This window comes from Sipha flava, unplaced genomic scaffold (genome assembly GCF_003268045.1).
Source record: "Sipha flava isolate LNK unplaced genomic scaffold, YSA_version1 252_pilon_pilon, whole genome shotgun sequence".
NCBI lineage: Eukaryota > Metazoa > Arthropoda > Insecta > Hemiptera > Aphididae > Sipha > Sipha flava.
The window spans coordinates 1645748-1669852 of NW_020272904.1; the positions used below are offsets into that span (position 1 = coordinate 1645748).

At 33.6% G+C, this 24105-nt stretch overlaps 1 protein-coding gene across 6 annotated transcripts in view; it reads left to right on the forward strand.

Moving 5' to 3' along the window:
* The window catches only part of LOC112684558 (semaphorin-2A), a 478554-nt gene that overhangs the window by 403127 nt on the left and 51322 nt on the right, over positions 1 to 24105 (forward strand). For all 6 annotated transcript variants that reach the window (XM_025556135.1, XM_025556136.1, XM_025556134.1 and 3 more), the window contains one exon: positions 6892 to 6943. In XM_025556135.1, the coding sequence (XP_025411920.1) occupies positions 6892 to 6943 (52 nt within the window). The remainder of the gene's footprint in view (positions 1 to 6891; positions 6944 to 24105) is intronic.

Here is a 24105-nt window from a genome sequence, read left to right on the forward strand (position 1 = left end):
CGAGTCGAACTGCTGCGACATCTATTGGCTGAATTAACGTGTAGATGCCATCGATATTCACGATTTGACGATGCGTCTCGTCCCTGTGCACTCTACAATATTACCATTTTATACGAAATATATTTATTTTTTTCGTCGCATATTTTGAAACCATATTTTGAAACGCGTCGTATTTCATTGCATTTTACCGGACTCGTCGCACAGGACGAATCCATCGGAAACGGCCAACGACGTGTACCCGTATCATATAAACATGTGATTGTACATGTATAGTAGTTGGCTTTCCGTGGGAGTATAAAATGCGAAAACAAATTTTATAACCGTGTATGCATTGGCGGGCTTGTTTCGCGAAAACATCGAACTCCGGTGTGTAATATATAGGGTAGTTTTTGGCACGGAAAAAATATTCGGCGACACGAAATCTACGACGCGCCCTTACTGGTCATCACTCTCGTTCCGCAATCGTATGCACGCCAAATGTTTGCTTGGGTATGCACGCGAGTTCACATAAGATGGCGGTTCTCAGTGTTTTTTTGTTCGTGGAGGAGCCTTTGAGGTGCGGAAAAAAGAAGCCACGTACCACCGTAGACCAGGAATTCCGATTTTAAACCACTATACCCTTAAAAACTGACCAATCAATGATTCGTTTCTTTTACATTGCTTTGGATTCTGTACGAATACAAAATATAAGATTTAATTTAAAAAAAAAAAAAATTAATATTTTTAATACGATTCAATGATTTACAAGTTTGGTTTGCGATCAATAATGTTATAATATTATTTTTTACTGCGTTTATTGATGCTTCACCATCAGGTTTGATAGAAGAAAGTTCATATCGGTTCGTATTATGCAACAGATACAAATTTAACAGCTTTACTAAAAGTAGTATTTGAATCTTATGATATTCAGATGTGACCGTGAATCCCAAATAACTCTCTAATGAACATGATTTGAGAACCACAAACATGAGATGGGTATAATACGCCAGAATCAGCCGTTAATGGTGATCTTTTATGGCGAATTTTCTCTCTTTTCGTGTACTTTTTTTTTCTGCGTTTCGCATCACCTCTTTTTTACCATTACATCAAGGCGTTTCTTCTCCCACCCGTTGAGTTCTTCGCCACGATAATTGTTTGATTTCATCGTGATATAATTCAATTGATCCCCTATCTTCTTCGTTTCCAAGTCATTAACTGTTTTGAATGGCTCGCTATTATATTATGAATAATCTTTTTATTAAATCTATACTCGAAAATCTTTAACAGTGAAAAGTTAATTGTAATTATTATCAAAACGCCATGATTCGTTCAATGTCGCGTAACTGTGCAGATAATTCGGTAGCAACAGCAACGCACAATTATAGGTCCACATAATTACTGTATTATAATATAACGGACGAAAAAGATTAATAAATATTGCGAAAATATATTTCTAATGATTCGGTAGATAGTAAATATATATGCATATTAATTGTACTTTTGAAAGGTGTATTTATTGTATTTTATAGAGGAAAAAAAAAGCCTTTTTACGCAACAAATTGTCGGTGCAAAAGGTTTTTTTTTACATTTTTCGTAAGCTTTCTTTTGATCCTGCAAAAGGTTTAGTAATTTTATTTTTATTTTTTAACGTCCGCCCTATATTATCAATCAATGACCACTAAAAAGTTTACGTCGTAATAGTCGAGTAATAGAAGTTTGAGCGAGAAAATTTCACATGTTTAAAACAACTGTTCTATAAATAACATATTCAGCATAATCAATAGAACAGAAATGGCGTTCGTAAAAAAAAAATAAAAATAAAAATAGGACCTGTATAATACTTATATTGAATTTTTATTTTTATAAATGCATCTTTTTTTTATCGTTACAGGGATTTTTTATCGCTATAATCTCAATTTAATATCTCCATATACATATATATTTACATTTATAATATTTGTATATTAAAAAAAAAAATTAATTTTTCTCTAAAATCAAAACATTGCATGCCCGTGATAGTACATTATTTCTGCTATAAGGTTGTTTGAGCAATACCCGTCTATATTGTACATTATGAATTGAAACTGAACGCTTAAATAAATATTGTAGATCCAAATGAATGAAAACAAATCCCGTATAAATATATACTTTTATTATAAAATAGTATTTTATGATGCATAAATAATGAGTGTGGTGGATCGTTTTTTAATTTGTTATTATATGATTCAAATCTTTACCGTTTCACCACTACACACGTGGTATAACATACATACAATTGCATAGGTCGATTGAAAACTATTCAATAAAATATGTTCCTATTTTCTCAAACATTATTCGACGCGTGATTCGATATATTTTCAATTTGCTAACGTGAATAAAACTATAAAATCATTGTTTCAAAAGAAACGATTGTTATCATTGATCGGTAAAAGTATTTTAACACACAGCGTTTTATGTGACATTTGACTGGTGAATGTTACTTATGTACAAGACTATTGTGCGGTGCAATTGTATAAATGGTATCATGAACTATTCGATTATACGGATGAACGATTACATATTATATGAAATATATATATATATATATATATTTTCCAAATACAATACGGAAAGTTTATAAATTATAAGTCTGAGACATATTTCAAAATAAATACACTTGATCGAGTGTATAAGAAATCTCACGGTACAAAATGGTTTTTAGGTTAGGAAAAATCGAACAGTCACCGCGATAGCTTTTTTTTCTTTTACGTACAATGAACATCGTTTAGTACCTCTAATTAAACAAAATATAATTTATAGAACTAGAAATCACTAATCATGATTATCGCGCGGTGTGTGGAGCTGTTATTTTAAACGACGTGCCAATTGCTGACGAACGTGTGCGCGCGCGATTCGTTCGAAAGCAACGAAAGTTCGTTTTCATCTGTGGGAGACGTGAAATAACGGGCACTGTGTTAAGTCCAGATACTTAAGGTGAGATGAGGGGGGGTAATAACTTTCACAAAACTATAATAAAAATAAAACAACAGTTTTTATAACACAAATTCTATTTTTAGAATTAGAAAAAATATCAATAATGTGATCCATTCGAATTAGAACATTCCCATTAATAAGAATTACGATTATTTATTAAATAAGATTATACCTATAAGTTTTATTAAGAGATTATTTTTAGTATTTCCTCAAGTTATATTCCCGTTATCCTTACAGATGTGTGCTACGCAATTTTGTTTTCCTTAAAATATAATATCATACCACAGCAGTGGCGCTGAAGTCCTAATTAGGTGAACAATATTTAAAAAGGCCGCAACATCTAAATATTGGCTCCAAAGGCCTACCAGGGGCTGAGGATAATGGTTTTTATTTAAAAAATATTGATGTTAGACTTTAATTTTATAATTAAGATTTCATATGGTTTAGCAGCCAGACTTTGGGCCAAGGCTCGACCTCAATATAAGTTTCGGGGCCTCTGTACTATGGGATATTTTAATTTTTTATTTACAGTTTTTTCGTAGTATAAATAGCCGATACATACCGTCAGATCTCGACTACACACTCGCACGTGTCTACTATATTAATCGATAGTGTGTTTTTTTTTGTATGTAATATTTTTTTAACGATTTACGATTTTCTAGAACTTGGCTTGGAGGCCCGTAGCCCCTTAAAACGACCCCTACTTTTAGTTATTATGACGTATTATTATATGTACACACTTTTCGTGACGACGGGACTGGGTGGAATACATTCATTGACTGTCATTAAAGTGAGTACCTGCGTGCACGTCGTCCTGACACGTTGTCACCCTCGTCGTTGGTGTCGATTAAAGCGCGAGATTTAAGGCCAAGTCTATTAATTCATGTGCACGCGCATATCGACGACATTACATTAGACTCTGTTCTTCGCACTCAACGACGACGGGTCGCGAAAAGACGAAAATAAAAAACAAACCGCACGCTGTGACCGCGGTATCAACCCCCAACGCTACACTTCCTACCGCTAACTACGCGGATCACCATTGCCGCATCCCGTGTGTATTTGCTCTGCGAACTGAAAACCAAGTCACACACACACACGTATAAACCAGCACGCACACTAGTGTATTACGAGTATATGTATATAGTATTTGTAGTGCATAGAGTTTGCCAGTCGAACCGTGAAATTAAACAGCCCCTCTCCCCCCGGTCTTTCCCTCCAGTGTCACGACGATTGGCGCGTTCCGGTTCGATCTCTCGTCGCTGCAGAAGAATACCGTACGTATATCTATACGTGTACACCGACCGGGGTGAGCTAGTCGTGGGGGTCTGCAGCTGATTTATACTCCGTTTCGTTATGACATTCTAAAGGCTGTTTTTAAAAAGTCGCCGCCGCTCTCTTCGCCCCTCGCCGAATTATTGGATCGAAAAATTCCCCGTCAATTTGCACACGCCACGCCGTCTACGACACGACACCCACTAGAATACCGCTCTCGAGATGAAATTACCGCTCGGCTGGGTAGGCGAAAAATTTATAATTAAATAAAAAGTTAACGCCGAGGCTCCGTGGTAGATGTACTCGTCGTTTATGTTTGTTCGTAATGGTAATCTGCGAAGGTATCGATCTCTGTGGGTCCCTGCGTGGTCGAGCGAGACGATTACGACTGTACTGCGTTTAGTTCCCCTGGACGTAAAATAAATGTTTGGCGAAAAAAAATTACATTCTGTCGAGGGAAACACAAGCTTAAACTGTAGTCTAGGGGTAGAATTTTATCCTTGTTTTTTCTCTTTTTATTTTATTTATATATATATATATATTTAATTTAAATTCGGTAGAAATCATGATGAACATATAATGAATACATAGTGTTTAAATTTAAGGTAAATTAATTTTGTAACATTTTGTAGTACTTATGCATTCATATGAAAGCAAAACTAAATCGAGATGTTTTAGAATATAAAATTTGAATACTTTATTGTTATAACTTTGAGATCAATGTTATATGTTCACAAAAAGTGGTTATGATTGTGAGTGAATTCTTCCTAAACCTGTCGAATAAAAAAAAAAAAAAACAATAAAAAGTCAAAATCATAAGTTTTATCATACACATTCTTGGAATGAAAAAAATTAACGATACTGATATTTTGATTCGTATTCGAGAAAACAATTGATTACTTCGAGTGCTGAAGAAATTCAAAAAAATCTCTTATGTTTCCATAGAAAAACCTTTTAAGTTAAATTTCCGATCTGCAGTTGTGAAGAGGAGGAAGGAGTGTATAAGAAACTTTTGGAGCATTTCACGGAGCATATGCAAACACTGAAAACACAAATGCGAATTCGTCGCGAAACTAAATTTTATTTCAAAAACACAAATCAAACGTCTCGTTCGCGAAATATTTGTACTTTTACGCATGTAGAATCATTTTGGTGTTTTGCATAATACAACATTGCATAAATATTCAGAGTCGTAATCGTGTGCACAAAGACATCTGTATAGTTTTAAGCAGGATGCATGTTATTTGCTCGAGCACTGCAATATCGTATGAGAGTGTAAAATCGTCCCTCATCCCAAGACAATAAATTCCAAAAGAGAAAATTGAAAATACTCGCATTCACAGTGATGTACGAGTATATATGATGAGTATGTAAGTCATTCTGACTTGTCGCGGTAAACCTCGGGCACAGTAAGTGGCTGATCCGGAAGAGAGGCAGACGTTACTTTTCTTTGCCTCCAGTCATCATATATGAGCGTTACATTGATAAACAGGAGAATGGAAAGGTATGGGGACAACACTTGAATCCTTTGGGAAGGGCTTAAAATAATTCTACCTTTCACTCATTTTTCGAATACATTTTCTGCTCGTGCTAAAAGTATAATTTGCTTTTTGTATTTCCGGAGATTGACGACTTTAGAGAAAAACTCACGCATATAATCGCACTTAACTTAAGTAAGTGACGATAATTTGTACATATGAAATAAAAGCCGTGAACTCGAGGTAAAAATACTCGGTTCTGGATGCGTCAACGTGGCGAACGATAAGCCCTTCGCGACTCTCTTTTAACCATTTTATCATAGGAAAGTGTTCAACAATGTTTTTTTTGTCTAGTTTATTCTTATCACACCTCCAATCCTCATGCAAAATATTACTCCAGATCCGCCACTGCGAGATCCGGGACGCATGGTAGCATCGAAATCACATCGCCTCGCATTGTTTCGCCGACAATTGGTGCAGACTTGATGTTAGGACGGAGCGCTGTAGTTAGGACTACTGTAAACGTATCTACGTAATATTATAATATTTCCGGCGCGCTTGCATAATGCGATTTTGGTATTCGGCAGTTTGATCATAGCTGAAAACTTCCGTGATATGTGCTCCACGTTTCGGCTGTACGCGTTATTATCACTATTATCATCATGGGTTGTCGTCGTCATTGCGCACAACAATAGTTATCGTCTTGACGGTGACGTGTGCGTTGTTCCCACAAACAGCAAGTATTCCAGCGAACATTAGCTCTGCGTGTATGCGTGTATGTGTATAATAATTAACTCAACAGCACATGTTCAATTGCAGCATCCTCTCTAAAATCGGTGTATTATAATTATATACATATACGTGCGTACATTTCGATCCTGAATTAATTCTAAAGTTTAATCATTTCCCTCTTGTTCGTCGTGCCCGGCCGTTACCCGACACGCAGAGTCCGCGTATACACGAGCGTGCACGTCTGCGTGTTCGAGAGTTAGCGTTCCGCTGCTGCCTTGACAGTTCACTGCGCGATCCCGAAAACTTTCGGATTGTCTAAACAGTGACGGTCCCTTGTCTATTGCAGCGCTAATCACTTTAGTCCTCGCGCATCCCCTCCGCCCGACCACCCTTGCAATCCTCCAAACGAACGATCCGTTAACTAATTAATAACGTCGGTTGATTTGATTTTCAGGGACCACGTGTTCCGGCTGAACCTGAGCAACATCAGCCACTCCAGCTGCAAGGTATGTACACAAGAAAATACAGTAACGTTCACCTGCACAATCGCGTTCCTACGTTATTGCGTAATAAGTATATTAGATTATAACTGTTGGAAACGACGATCGTCGTGATCACCGATCGAGTCCGGAACGATGCGCGCACGAGACATCAGGGACAATCCTTGCGTGCGATCGTATTACCTGATTGATCCGATACGGTCAAGCTCCGTATGATTGTTTCACTTTAATTTGGTCATGAGTTTCGACCCGTGCACATCATGCATGATCACATGCACGTGAATCGGTAACTCGCACGACTCTACCATCGAATGCGTGTACCGATATCAACAATCGAATACCCTTCCCTAACATTTTTTTCTTCTTATAATTATCCATACAATCGTACCGATTAAGTTTTAGACACATTATCAGTAATTATATTAAAAACATCAAACTATTAGTCGATTACAGATTATATACTATAAAAATTACGCCCTAGGATTAAATCCCGTCTTTATCCCCCTAGTTTCACCATAGCATATGTATACCAAACAAGGTAATCCATATGGTTCACTAACTGCACTCGATGAATTAAATATATTCAAAGTGTAACATAAATGTAACACCGCTCTCACTGCTTTTATTTTTGAATTCATTATTTTTCTTAAGATCCATTATTGATTTAATTTTGTTTTATATTGCTATAATTATTGTTTAAAAATAATAACTTATAAACTGTTATCCGTACAAATATGTATATTTTAATATTGATTAATTAATTAATCGATTGTACCGCAACGCGCTTGGAAAAGATTATAATATGCAATTATTTCGAGTGATTCTCTCTTATGAATGTTAAAAATATTTCCAATCATTCAATTAATGCTTCAGTTGTACAAGATACTTAAAATATCCTTAAAAGATTAATAAACTGGTAATAATCGAATATTACTGATAAATTCTATTTCCGAATCTTCGTCAAATTACTGTTCTGCGTATAATACATATTTTATATATACTTTAATTGTAGAATCTAGTAGTCGATATTAATCAATTCAGCTGTTTCCATTTTAATGAATTATATGTTGTAACAATAATGTTACCGAGAAAATATCGTAGCCTCTTAGTAGTATCTACATTTACAATTAAGATATCTTAAAACCTTAATGATTAAGCGGGTATTGAGCAAGAAATTAAATTAATAATTTCTGTCAGCATTAACTTATTTAACGTCTTTGCCGTCATATTATACGTTTGAGTTGATTAAAAATTAAAAAAAAAAAATATTGTTCGTAACGATTTCATAAAATTAAAAGGATTAAATCAAGTCTATGAAATAAGGAACAAATTAAATATTGGTATTTTATGTATAGATGCACACAAAGTATTCTCAGTATTTCTATTTTTGTTATTAAAACACTTAATAATAGATATATTCGTAAGACAATCACCAAATATGTACGATTGTTTATACTTTATATCAAATAAATTCTAAACAAATATTTTGTTTTTTGTGTGCGTTTTTATACATAAATAAATAAACAAATAACATGTTTGTAATAACTTTTGAAGCCATTAGGGTTGTATTGTGTTTTACACTATTTACCTAATATGATATTTCCCCCTTGTGATGAAATAGTAAACAAATGCAAACATTATTTATATGCTTTTGAGTAAAATGAAAAATAAATAGCTATTATTACAAATAGCATGTTATGAGCCCCATGTTATTTTCTGATACGAATATTGGAAAAAAGAACTGAAAACAGACTGACACATGATGCCCGTATAAATTTTGTTTTATTAAACATTATAAACAAAATGCGTTTCGTAAAAAATGCCAAAAAAATGCCATTTTCTTGTCAAATTATTTAAATTAAAGTTTTTTTTGTTTTATTTATTTTTGTGGTCAAATTTTCAAATATATTTTCATGATTAAAAAAAAAAAAAAGTAAGTGTAACTAATATTTTTTAATATCCGCTTTTGTTTTAATATCCTCGTTGCTTTTCGTTGGGAATTGTTTTAAGGAAATTATTTATTTACCTGAGGGGATATTTAAAGAGTTATTAATGCTAATAACTTCTGAGTTAAAAAAAAAAAATGCCTAAAAAGGGACGGGGAACAACAAGTAATAGGGGAGCCTTTGGAAAGCCGAGAGGAAAGATGGGGAAAAGAGTAGATATTCCAGTCGTTCTGAACTAATTTCAAGTCGACAGAACATCCCAAAATTAACGGTGCTCTCATTTACACAAGGAAGCAATTGTGGCAAATTAAAATCTTCAAAATTCTCGCTTCGAGGTCGTACATCAACGGTGCAACCTAATTGCATTCCCAGACCCGGTGAGCCTTTGACCGCATGTAATTGCTAGGCATAAATCACGTGTCCTGCTTAACCTCGTTTGGTGGTACAGATGCAAGGAGTGGGAGATGAAAATTTCAGTATTTATACGTGCGTGTGTACGGCAAAAGGGTCAAAGGTCATAAATTGCAAAAGTTGGTCTCATTCATCGTTATTAATATTACATTATACATGTTCTAAAAAAAATGAACAAAAACGAAAAAATGTACTCATGAAATAATGATAAAGAAAAATCCGACTTTTCGCTCACCTAAAGCCATTTATTTTGTACTTTTATTGAATTAAATTCGTCCAGAAGCAAAAAAAAAAATTAATAACAACAACGTTACTGCTGCAGTATAATACCCCGTATACCGTTCTCGTAGTGTTTTTTCTAAACAAGTTTAAATCCCCAGAGTACGTAGCATCCGTCGCATCGGTCCGAACTATAAATCGTAATTAAAATAATAACTTATGGTCGGCCAACAGCGATGCGCCAGCAGCGCAACGGACGTATAATGATCCCAATACGCTGATACTTTGATGGACGCTCGCACTCTGCAGCACACAGTAATATTTTATACGGTCAACCCTTTTGGAATTACAGCCAACACAATGTCGGGTGGTGGAATGTTACCGAAAATCCATAAAACGACCAATAAGTCTTTAAACATTTAAACCTCCTTCGCTCTCTCTCATTCTCTCTATCTCTCTCTCTCTCTCTCTCTCTCTCTCTCTCTCTTATACCCCCTTCCTCTGCCAGAGATATTATAACGACCTCATCACCGTGTCCATCATTCACTTGATACATTTATGTATATACGCATACATGTGAATCGCTTGAGGTCATACAATTTAAGCACGAACATTCAGTCTTCTTTCTCCGCCATTTCGCAATACCAAACCGTTTATGGATAAGGCGACGACATTATCCACGCCCAACTCCATTAATGTAAGCCGACCATAATCGGTAATTATACGGTATCGATATCGATAATTTTTTGCACATGTTATCGATTCTTCGATTTCGATAATCACGTTGATTATTGCATCGGAAGAATATAGCAAACTTATTTCTTTAATTTTTTCTTTAATTCCAAAAGGATCGAATTTCAAAATAAATAAAAATATAAGACCATAAGAGTTCAATAATTCACTTATACGGGTTCATGAAAACTATTGTCTTAATACATCATATATTTTTATAGTACCTAATACCACCTTCTACCTAAATATATACGGAGTATAAGTACCTTTAATAAACTTGATAGTTCTGAGTGAAACTTTTTTGATGTTATAATAGTATTTTAGTATTATTTTTTTCCACGACAAAATCAATGTTCGATTTTTAATAACCTTATACCATTGGCCAATATTAATTAGAACTTTTTTGCCATTTTTAAGTATTGCTAATCTGATTACACAAACACACAAGTAATCGAAAAAAAATATTGAAATTTCGTAGTTAATATATAATTTGATATTTAAATCATAATTTTCATAGAAAATTGAAAACAATTAGAAATCAGAACTGAGACCGTATGAGTAAAATTAACATAATGTTTATATTTTATTAATCGCCTTCAAATAAATATATCATAAGCATTTATCTAGCGAATTCATTCAATGTACAGTACCTCGACCCGGCTTCTTTTCCACTCTTCATTGCTCGAGCGCACTGCAGTACATAAGTGGAATTTAATCCGGAGGGTGAATTTTTGACATTCATTATATTATATTGGTATTTGAATAAAGTAGAAATTATTGTTGTTATTATTATTATTAAACTCGCCCATTAGTCCGAGCCCTTTGTACGAACATTTTATCATGTTCCCATTGTATTTTAACAATACCTATATTTGTTTAACAAATCTTACAGTACTATTCAAATGTTAATTCTAATTTTCACTATTAACGGGACAAATAGCATTCTCTAAAAAAAAATAAAATAAAAACCTCCAAATGTATGAACAGCATTTCAGCGTCTTCACGATTTGATGTTTTCAAACAATACCAGTATAACGATAACACAAGTAGTTATATATTATCATAACAATAACAATTGTTTTTATTTTATGTATTACAGCCACGATTAAATTGTATTTTCTATTGATAAATTTAAAAACGTCTAAAATAAATTATAGAAATAAAAATACGGCCGTAATACCTATTTCATACATCCCAATTTGCTTTGAATTCAATATAATATAGTGTGCATAAGTTTTCGTTTCGAAACATACTTAAACCAATGGTATTATGTAATTGAAAGTTTAATTCGAATCATTTTACATTCGGAATGTTTTAATCGAAAGATATTTATCATCAGAGTATACTGCCACACGTACTTTTGCCGTACAAGAATTCGATTTAAGTAACTATGCCAAATTTCTCAGTCGTCTTGTTTCCAAAAACACGGTCGACGATTTGCTGATTTCCCTAACGAAGTTTTGTCAAATGGTACAAATGAGAATTTGGTATTAAGTGGTGCAAGGGGGTGTCGAGGTGGTGGATGGTTTAAAGGTTCGCCTTTGGCGAAAGAAAGTTGCTCGCCGTCGCGTGCATACGATTTACGTGCGTGAATACTTGAAGCAGTTTAAAGAAGTTTACCGAGTTACACTTTGGGAAGTATGACGAACTACATTTGAACATGTCCTGGTGCGCCCTTCGTTAATTGCATTTAAAACCAAAAATTGTCAGCTCTCTACCCTCGACTAAACACTAGAATCGTTTTTACTTTTCGTTTCCGTTTCCGCTTTTTTTTTTTTTTTTTGCTGTTTCTTTACTTTCAACCAGAGATATGAACATATTTTTGTGGTAATACTAATAGTTCATACAATGTTTCGAGTGTACGAACCGAGCAATGAATCGTTTCACAGGAGACTAAAGAAATTATCGCCAGAGGTAACTTTTCAACGATAACAAAGAAATATGTTTTTCAAACCCTTATGTGCAGTACGTTTTTTGCCCGCAAAATATTATTATACTGTTATTTCACGACGCCTCGTGTACTACGTATTACGATATTCCAATGCGTTCAGCTCAACATATAAATATACATATTCTCACATATAAATGAGCAATAACTACGTCTACATTTATCATAAAATAGACCCCTAGATATTGAAACTCATCTAAATAAATAATTGGTCTAGTTTTCTGTGTACGAAATAATCATTCTTTTATATTATCTAAATAAGTTTTGTATGACGTACATTTTACAGTATAAATATTACATGATGTGCGTGACAATAATAGTATACTTTTAGTACGTACTATGTGTGTTTGTATGTGTGTGTGTGTGTGTACGATAATTAAAGCAATAGTTGTAAATATAATTTAGTGTTCATGAGATCTGATGTCTAATGACGGTACAAGGACATCACAAGGACACGGTAAATATTATTTTATTTTCAAAGAAACGTATAAAAATGGAAGCCTTCGGCGTATAGATAATATAATTGTTGAAGACGTCATAGTATATTGATTCAAGCTGTTTTGCCAAAAAGGATATATAAACGTATAAATAATCGTATTATATAATATAAGGCAAGATTGAATGATAAAATAATTTCGTACGAAGGTGTTATCTATATCATATAATATACGCATGACGGCGTTCCAGACCAAAACCCGAAGCTGTTTACGTCACCACACCTTAAGACGTATCATTTCAAAAGCTCGAATCAGTATATTAACTCGAAAATAAATAGTTCATTATTTTTAGTTTTTATCCTTGAACCGAACTCCGCGATGCATATTATAATGAATACACAAAACCCTAGAAAATATTGTAATGTTTCGAGGGTACGAGTAAAAATTAAAATTTTGTGGGAAGAATAGAACAGGAATATTAAAGTTGTTGTGTTACGAAGTGAATACTACATACGTAGTACTTAACGGGACCTGAACGAAATTCACAACTACGGTTTCATTACATGCGTTCCTATTACATGTTTTTGTTTTTAAATTACAATTTACCCAAAACACACTGCGGGTAACGTGTAAAAATCAAATTTGACCAATTTAGTGGCAACTCCCGACCGAGAGGCGAACTGTTCCCGCCAAGGAAACCTTCTCCCAACCATATTGTAAATCTTTTTGTGTGTACTTTTTTTTTTTTTTTTAACGCCCATAGTGCCTGTAAAGGGTTCATTAGTGACGCGGAACAATTTCTTTTAATGAGACACTCGTAACAAGTTTTCTGGCATATACAGTGATATTGTTTCACTGACGACCAGGGAAATTATAAAGAAAAGAAAAAAAGAAATAGAAAAAATGGTGGAGTACAATTTTTTTGCTTCAATCGGATTAGACCAATGGATAATATTCTTTGGAATACAGTCGTAACCGGTAGAATAATATTCTTCGTGTTTAACTTGTTAACGACAAAAGCCTTGGGATCGTATTTATTTTCATGTTCTTAGAAACAATTGATGAAAGAAAATATCTACAGTAGACTGCAATACTTCGTTATTCACCAGAAATTTAATTTCAAACCCTCGGTGTATATGTGCGTGTTTATATATTTTCTCACTATCCTCTCAAATTACTATTATTATTATTGTGAATAAGAGGTATTCTTCCCAGCCCGTTCGATCTTCCGTCAAAGACCAAATGAACCGTAATGTCAGGAAATAAGCTGCAGCCAAGTAAATGAAAATATACTGCGGTGTGCACGTAGTGAACGGGAGAGGGGGAAAAGAATAAAAAGGAAACAAGACTTGTTGCAAATTAGTTTCGTTAGAAGAGAAAATTCAAGTAAAATAATGAGAAGGTTAATATATTATACTCTTCTATATCATCCCTTTCAGATTTATTAGATTGTACGGTATTAACGAATAGGATTAATATACGAGTCGTCGAGAGACAGTAAGAAATACGCTTTATACTGGTTTGTTTTTTATGCTCATTTTTATATTTCATTTTTACGATAATAGTATTAATAATATAGATATTAATTTCGTACTTTTATGATACATAATTAACGTTTTAATTCGGGGTTTTTCATTGACGAACTGTTGTATAAAGATCGTTCTGGGTATTTTAATTAATTTTCGTGCTTTTTCGGGACCCATCGGTCAAATGGAAAAAAAATATTTATGACAATCGTTATTCCCGAATCTAAATAATACACGTGAACAATTATTATTGTATTTTTAACATTTTATTCAGAAAATATCGTTGTTTTTATACGCATTATAAGGTTATTTCAATTTTTTTTTTTTTAACGATAAATCGTGCAATCTATTAATACGTGTCCTTTTTCCGGATAAAAAAAAAAAAAAAACATAAATATCATCGGTTATTATTTATTCCCGAGATCGATTGTGCTACATAAAAAATAATTGAATTCCGTACATTCTACAAACACACACACACACACACACACACATATTTATATATCCATATGACGATAGATGTTAACGTGTCTACATGTACTATTCTCGCCCGTAGTATTATGTATTTTAATCAAACGAGTGAAATCGGTTTCTGGACTAACGGGGTAGTTTATTTCGACGGAATATCGGCGGTCGATGCTGCGCAATAATAACGTGGCATTCCCGTCGTCGTAAAAGCCGAGAGCGAGCCGAACGTCGTAAAGTGTCGTGCGTGAAACGTCGTTCCACCATATCCATACGCACGTACCATAGCAAGCACACGAGCGGCGTATATACGTAAATATATTTATATTTATTTTTCGGTAGGATAGGAGGACCGCTTTTATTGGTCTGGACGCAGTCGAAAACGTCCGCGAAACGGCGCCGGCGGAACAAGAGATTCGCATACTGATAAGCGAAACCCTCTCCGCCGGGCCTATTAAACGACTCGATTTATTCGTCGCGGCCGATTCCATCGAAATCCCTAAAAGTCATCCGATCCCCACCAAAATCATCCCCGCCGCCGTTGACGGTCATCATAATAGTAATATCTTTGGACGTAGTATAGATATGTGTATATACGAGTGTGTATTATATATATCTCCGCGCTCTCTTATACACGCGGACCGTCGTCGTTCAACCGATATTGTATTTTCGGATTCGATATTAAATTAGTTTTGGACCTCGTACGTATACGAAAACCGTTTATTGCCCTTTTAACGCGTTGCTGCAGTTGCCTCTTGCGTAGCCACCCCCAAAGGTCTCCTTCGGACGCGTTGCGCGTGCAGTCGTCGTGCTGCGTTCGCTACACTGCTGCAGGAATGGGGGAATGGAATCGAAAGGAAGGACACTTAGTAAAAATTGATATACGTATATATATGTTTACGATATCGCCGCTTTCTCCTCTGTGTACACGTTATGTGCACGCTGCCGTATTCCGTCTCGTTTTTCGTTTTATTCCATCGCACGTTTCTTCGTGGACCGATGACGGAGTCCCCTTATGAAAATATCTAGCGCGCAGGAAACTCTATAATGTACATACGTGTATATATACCCGTGGTATGATTGATTTCCCCTCGTCCCGATATCCTGCCACGGCTCTCCGCGCGTACTCGTCCTCGAGAGATGCCCGGCAGTAGACACGACCGGGGTCTTTTTCGCATGTAATTTCCACGGTTACACACACGCATACATGCATACGCACTAGCGTGACGATTTATCAACGGCAACCGTGTCCTGACAGTTATACGTGCCCCATTAGCTTCGAAATAACCTCGTACCCGTCTTACCTGTAAATTTGTACTTATACAGGATGGATGGTGGGTGCGCGTGATATTTTCCGACGCGATTCCAATAAAAACCCGTTGTCGTCGTAATGCGCAATACAATAATATCTTCTGCCGAACAAGTGCATGTGATTTTGGGTTTATCGTGTGACCACCTGGATGATTTTATGTAATAATTAACTGTGCTACTGCAGACTTTCGGGGTATCCTTTTATTGTTTCACGGTTATGTGCGTTAACGTCTAAAATATTTGATAGTAAACCACGGAAAACGCTCTAGCTCACTACATCAGCATAACAACACATAGTGTGTAAATCACGTAGAGCGGAACAAAAAAAAAAAATCGTACCGTACGCATGCAGCTCGCTATTGTATCAATTATTTCATCAAGCATACGTTCGCTTACGTACTTACTGAACGATTTGAACAAAATTTGATTTTAATTGTTTCTCAAAATTGTTATGCATTAATATTATATATTTTTACTATTATAACTATTATTATTTTAATAGTTGCACACAATATAGTCCTGTCCGAATTTCCATTTCGTTATCATTGTCGTTAAACGCTTTTTATCGGTCACAAAGCGCGTGATTTATTGTCCTCTTGAAATTAACAATTTACCAAATTATATATAAATAACACTACATGGATAGACGTTTAAGGTTTTTCAGAATTATTACGCCTGTTTAACGCACCAAACGAAGCGTTCATATTTCAACAGACGCCTACCAACAGACGCTACCATTAAAATTAATAGTGAACAAAAACCATATAAATTAAAATAAATACAAACACCACTTAATTACTTGGCATATGATTTGAATTTAATTTCCTTTGTACATAGCGCATTTAATTCAGGCTTGATATATTTTATTATATGAAAATAAACGTTCGTATTGAAATATAATTTTGAAACTCGTCCGGAACATAATATCATTGTATTATATCTAGTTACAGTATATATATTTATCATCAAAATGGTTTAAATTAACTAATTTACTCATGATATAATCTAGGGTGTTTTGAACTAGTGATTTATTTACGAGTAAATAGTAACAAAATTTCAGTACAGAAATAGTTTAAATCGTCATTTTATTTTTCTTCGAAATTCAAATAAAAAATGTTTATGCGTTTATTTAATGCATTCAAGCATATATGTATAATACGTAATATAGTTATGTTCTTTTAAAATGCATAGTTATAATACACAACAAGTATAAAAGTTCGTTGTTTTTCGTAATACACTCGTAACAGTAAATCATTTTGTTATTGATTTTGTAAATTTAATAAGTTATAAATTAGATAACTTATTATTTTAAATAAAGAATGTCACCAATAACACCATTAACAATATTCATAATGAATACGTTTGATGTAATACGAATGAATGAGTACGTCTCGTAGTATTTTCTTTCTATTTCCTGGTATTTAAATGTAAAAATATTTAAAAAAAAAAAAATTTAAATAAAAACAGAATTCCTATTTCAAATCTGGAATTCTCCATCTAGCCGTAGAAAAGTCGAATAAACGCCTATGATATTGCAATTATGTAATATTTATGATCGCGTTATAGATGAAGAAAACCAAGATCGTAAGTAGGTAGTGTGATCGTTTAAAAGCGTAAAATATTTAAAAATTAATGTCTTTTTTTTCTTTTTTTTTTTTTTTTAATGGCGTTTATTGAAAATTTACAATCTGTACATTATATGCAATAAGTAAATAAAATGTGATAACTAATTATTAAGAATGGCTTTGAATGACTCGAAGGAGGACTCATAATCGAGTCATCTATTACAATGATTTAAGATAATGTATGAATAATAAAATTAATTTTAGAGGTGGGTAAAATCCCTAAATAATGTCTTGAACCAAAAATTATATACGTACCTTGAAACAGTATCGCTGGTGTGTTTATGTAATCCGATAAGATTATTTTGAAAATTGTGTTAATCATTTTTAATGTCGAGTCTACAATTGCGCGTATACGCGTGTTTATAGTAATACACACAGCTCTACACTTTAACACAGTGGTACTCAAATTGTGTCCCATAGAGCTCTAAAGCTACGTCCGAGTCTTCCTTTGAAAGCTTTATGAATACATCAGAATTCATAGGACATCAAATTCAAACATGAGTTAAACTGTAACATTCATAGTATTGTGTATAATTGTATATAAGCAGACATTCGCATTTATTTTCGTCCATTGAACTAAATATTGAAGTACTATTAAAAAGAGAGAAAAAACAATAACATTTTTCGTATTAGAACCAATAATTGAATAAATATGAAATTTTTTTTTTTTAAAAAAAAAAAGAAAAAAAAATCATTTTTAATATTTCGTTAACTTACGACTCACTTGAAACGCGAAGAAACAAATCATAACCCAAAATATTGATGTATTTCTGGTTTTCGGGGGTCCGTTTTATAATCAGTGAATCAAAAAAATTTGTGAACCGCTGCTGTAACGTAACGCGTATTGTTGCATACAATAGTTATATAGAGATAAAACACGTTGTTACGTTCTAAATATGCAAACGTGAAATCAACACCATGTTATAAGGTTATTAAGTTTCGCATACTTAAACGACATTCAACCGATAAAACCTTAGTAGTGGTTGAAAGGCACCTGTTGTCCAGTCATCTTCCCTCCTCCGGTCGACATAAATGACGCAGGCAAAATTAGCGTACGATAATATCACAAACTAACAGGTATCATTGCAATATTCTAAGTTCTAACACGTTGATTAACGAACGACAACTTTGCGACCGCACCGTGATAGTTAGCGAAGCAAATTGTTGATATGTAAATCAGACTCACCTAAACTTTTAATCGAAATTCCATTTCAATGTAATAAGATTAATCGAAGAGATAAATTGAAACTAAATTTTGAAAACAGTATAATTAGAGTTATTATTAGTCATAATTAGTGTGCATTTTTAGATCATTATTTTAATGGACATGCTGTTTGTAAAAAATGTATTCGCTGTGCTCATCCTATTACGGATTTCTGCTCTATAGGGTAACGGCCGATATAAAACGGGTCATTTTTTATTTGTAAACGGTGCGGGGATGCGCGCGTATGTCTCCCGTACGATTATAGAAATACGGCGGTAAACATGTGAACGCGTTGCGCGTGTGATGGCCACGACTGTATTTACTAACCGCGGTTATTAAAGCCGCAAAAATCATTAACCAAACCCCTTGAAACGCTCCGAACAACGACAATTGGACCGGGAGAATTGAAACATGCACACTAATAGCCACCGCCCTGGGCACTTATTATACAATACATATATATTTTTTTTTCTATCCCCGCGATTTGTATACTGCATCAGCGGCAAACCGCGGTCGAACAGTAGTAAATAAAATTTTATTGCAGGACAATTCGTGCGATAAACATATATATATATATATTGGCTGAGAGCTTTTATTGTAATTATTGCCGTCCCTGCAGTTAGTCGCGCGCTGTGCAGTGTCGCACGCCGCCGTCGCTACTTCCACTACAGGCTGCAGCCATCCCTTCAATATTTTACGACGCGATGTATATATTTGCACAAGAACCTACCCCCACGTCCGATTGGGCCCCGAAAAAAAACACCGCATTACCGTCAGCCGTAAATTAAACGAATAGCTTATTAAACTGATACGTCCCTTCCGCCACTACCGCCGCCGCCGCCCTTAAAGTAGGTACACACAGTATATTAGGGCGATGTAGGACTTAAGCCGACGTCTCGTCCGATCGCCACGAATGTTATGGAAAAAACATTTGGAAGCCCTCCACAGGGGTGGATCTTGGTGCCCCTGTCTCCACCGCTATATTCTGCGCACATCGAATCCCGTTCCGAAGTGAAAATAACAATGTAATATACCGAATATATTGTATAATATATAAGTCCGCAATATTTCAACCTCCTCCGCCTTCTATCCAGCCATTCTGCAACCCTCTGATAACATAAAACGAATATATTATATAATTGTATCGCTTAATTAAAACAAAAACACACACACGTACATTATAATTACTATAATCTCATATAAAACGTTTTTTTTATTATTATTTTTATTATTTGATTTCACTGACCAAGCAAAGTGATTTATGGACGTTTCGGTTTTAGTAATATAAAATCTTCAGCTACATTAGATATGTCTATGATGTAGAGTCAAATTAAACAGTTCGATCCTAGACTATTCTTCCGATGGTCGTATTCAGAAAATCATTTATGATTCGTTCGATGTCACGTATAAAAGCTAGTTATAGTGATTACTGATAATACTACTTATACATAATATTTATGTTCTTATGGTTTAAAAATGAATTCGACAATTTAGGTAAAATCTGTATTGTTTAATACTCATATGATTTTTATTTCAATTTCGTTAAATACCGACCAACATAATTGGATAAATTAAATATTATATCAGTATACCTAGTTTATTTATTTAATTTTTTTTTTTTTTTTTTTTGAAAAATTGTTCATTCACTACGGTGATTATATCTTGACTTTTCAGAATAATAATATTGTTGAATAAAATTTTGAAAGTTACATGAAAAATGTACCTATACATTCAAGGAGATCAAACACTAATATGTATATATATATAAATTCATACACAAATAGGTATTCTTTTGATTATTATTTTTTTATGTATTGTATACATATATAACCAATGCGATGATAAATTCAATTTTGGAATTCAATTTCGACGTTGTCGTTAGTTTCGAGTTCCAACCGTGAGCCATTTGTGTCGAAGTAGAAATTGTATTATTTTTAAACTTCGCAACGAATATAACTTGTTACAAAATATTCACATTTTTCCTCCTTATAAACAACTTATATTTTACTTTTGAAGAAGTTGGTTTTATTTTACATTATCAGATTTTTGTGCGTTAAAATATACAACAAAATTAGATAATGTTAAAGTTTAAGTCCAATAAAAAAAACATTATATTTTATGTAAATATATAAATATAAGAGAAAGAAAATTTGAGAGAGAGAAATATTTTTTTAATAGAGTGAACCATCTTGCATTCATTCTGTTCTTAAATAATATTTCCTCGACGTTTCTACTTACAACGTCATTTGAAATAGTATTCTAAGTACTATTTAGTTAGTCCATCTTTCATTGTCAGATTTATACAAAGTTGTTATGTGTTTAGACAAAACCCAAGCGAAAGCCAAGTCAACCTTCTACGTGTATAAAGTTTCAATGACCATCTTAATGGATTATATGCAAGTTGGAGACAAAGAAAGAGTATTACCGCAAGATTGAATCAAGGAAAATGCATAGCGTTTAAATTTAAAAGTATTGAATTAACAATTATTATAAATACGAAAATGAAATAATAATATTTTTATATCTCTATGGATATAATATAACGCTGGGGTGTTTGATAAGAACCTAGCTAACGAGATTCATAATCAAATAATGTGTTTTTCCTTGTTTTTATTCGACGGTTGTATCGAGAAAGAACCCTGATTTAGATGCAGTTTATAGAATTTCAGATCGCGTATTATCCCTTACGAATGTATTATCCTTTACTCTACAAAATTTTTCTACATATAAACAGAGATGACAATGTGATTATTATGAGTTGTTACGTACTAGAGTTGAAAAATTCGACGACACCCGACGTTTATATATATCGACAACGCATCCCATGATTAAGCGCAGCGCAGTATCGCGCGCATTATTTTTTTAACGTGAAACATTAATAATAAAATAAAAATAAAACCCCAGAAAACGAATCGACAAACTTATACATTTCAAAATTGTATTTTAACGGTTGGTTTCAAAGCAACAATAGTCGGTCGGTACGACGCAGTGCCGTCGTCATCGATAAGAATTTCAACAATCAACTAGACGACGTTTTACGCTCGGGTCGGCGGTGTCGCGGCACCAGGCTCGTATTGAAATATTGTGTTTTTTTTTTTTTTTAATTTTTTCCTTTAGCTCCTATTTATAGTTTCTCGTACCGTGCGCGTATTATACTCATTTAGTAGGGCACGGTTTTCTGGCCACAAATCCGGTCCTCCAAATACATAATAATAATCTGAAAAAAACACTGGGTATTTAATTTTTTTTTTAATTCCGTAGCTGGCAAATATTTCATTTTTTTTTTTTTTTTTATATATATAGCGTTTCTGATGTTCTTATATGATATTTCATTACAATGTGATCCTAAATCAAAAACAACAAAAAACTACGAGCATACATAATGTGATTAACAGTAATGAGTTTGTAAAACACAATTGTCATCCTTTCTTTTTAGTACATTCAATTTTTTTTTTTTTATTTACAACTTAATATTCCGGACGCTCGTCCTCGGGCCGATTGCCAAGTGTTAATAGTCTTATGCGCGTGTATACATTTCAATTTGCACCACCGCACAAGTAAATCGTGATTCACGTTGCACGGCGTTTTATAATCTTTTAGCACGTGTGCAATATTGAACTACACGTTATTCGTTTTTACCGAACATTTACGATGTATATCTACTGTAACCTCGTAGTATACTTACTCGTTGATAAATTGATTCTGCTGCAACATATCATCCATCGATGAATTTATTGACATATAATGGGCTGCCTACAACTATGCGGTATATGTTGTGTGGTTTTCATATTAGATAAATTACAGATATAAAAATCGAATAAAAGATTTTGTTAAAAATAAAGTACGTTTTTTTTTTTTTTGCTAAATAAAATTGTAAGTAAAAATAGTAAATTATAAGAAAAATAAAATAAAATATTGTTTGCGATAGATTTAACCTAAATACGTTGAGAATCATTTTAAAAGTTGGAACGTTAGTCAATTTTTAAATTAAAAAAAGTATCTGGTCACATAAATAAATCATTCTATCTTTTTTTTTCTTCTAGGAGGTCTAAATTGAATATAATCTGATAGTAAACTCGACAGTTTGGACTAAGTTTTATCTTAGAAATTATCTAATTTTATTTTAAAAATAGTGATGAATATAAAGTTTAGTAGGAAGGAATGTTAGATAAATGTATATATAAATTTAACATTATTCAAAATTAAATATTATATAATATCAAAATGTCTTCTTTGATTAATTCAAGCTTAAACATTTTTCCAACAGCCGTAGACTATAATTATAGAAGTAATTTCAAACCGTTGATCTACCTAAACCTTGTTTTCGGACGAAATAACCCAGTACTTATGTATAAATATGCATGAAAACAGCAACTTGAGTCAAAAAATTTAGTTTGTCTTTATTTAATAGACGGCTAACTAATATTCGCTTCTGTACAACTTGTTACAGCAGTGTTCACGTTCAATTTTATCTTTAAAATATATTTATTTAACATTCAAGAATATGAGTTAAGTCCTTTACAACATTAATATTATATAATATACCATTTATTCAAGTATATTATTCATCTAAACCATTCCACTGTTAATATTGACACCGCCCGTGTGCATTCGGTCATTAGACTTGTCCCTAAACGCTATTTTTTTTTATTTACATTCAAATGGATAGTTTGTGTAGATTATGATATATTGCAATAACATACCGAAAAAAATGCCTCGTAATGTAAAAGTCAAAGAACTTGTTAATATTATCCTTTATAATGAACAGTCATATTTACTGAACAATAGAAATTATGTATCTCAATAACCGTCGTCTTTACGTCTTTTTCGGCCTTGTGGTCTGATTCGAAATTAGACACCGATTTTCACGTGGTTTGATGTTACAGAATACTACTCCGTCTGAAATCGTGTATTATCGCTAAACCTTACATTCCAACTTGTATAAAATTATCACATGAACGCCATCAGACAAATCTTAGACACGCTAAACGACTAATAAGACTATCGATTGTTGTGGGTGTGTGAGTGTCAACTTTAAAAATTTAGTATCTGTACATTTTCCAAAATCGGTAGACTCACGGTTGCTAAGAACCTATGTCAATTGTCTTCCAATAGCTTTTCACGTGAATTCGGGAATTCAGAAAGGACAAAAAACAATGACGACGTATAGTGTGGATCGTTCGAATGGATTTAGAGACGACGACTATAATCACGTTTGGTTCTGGCCATTGATTTGTACGTATGACAATCGGATAGTAGAAGAGGGAATCACTGGAATAATCGACTGTACGTCATGATATATTCTGCAGGTAACGCCAAAAATGAAAACGAAATTCAATCTTTA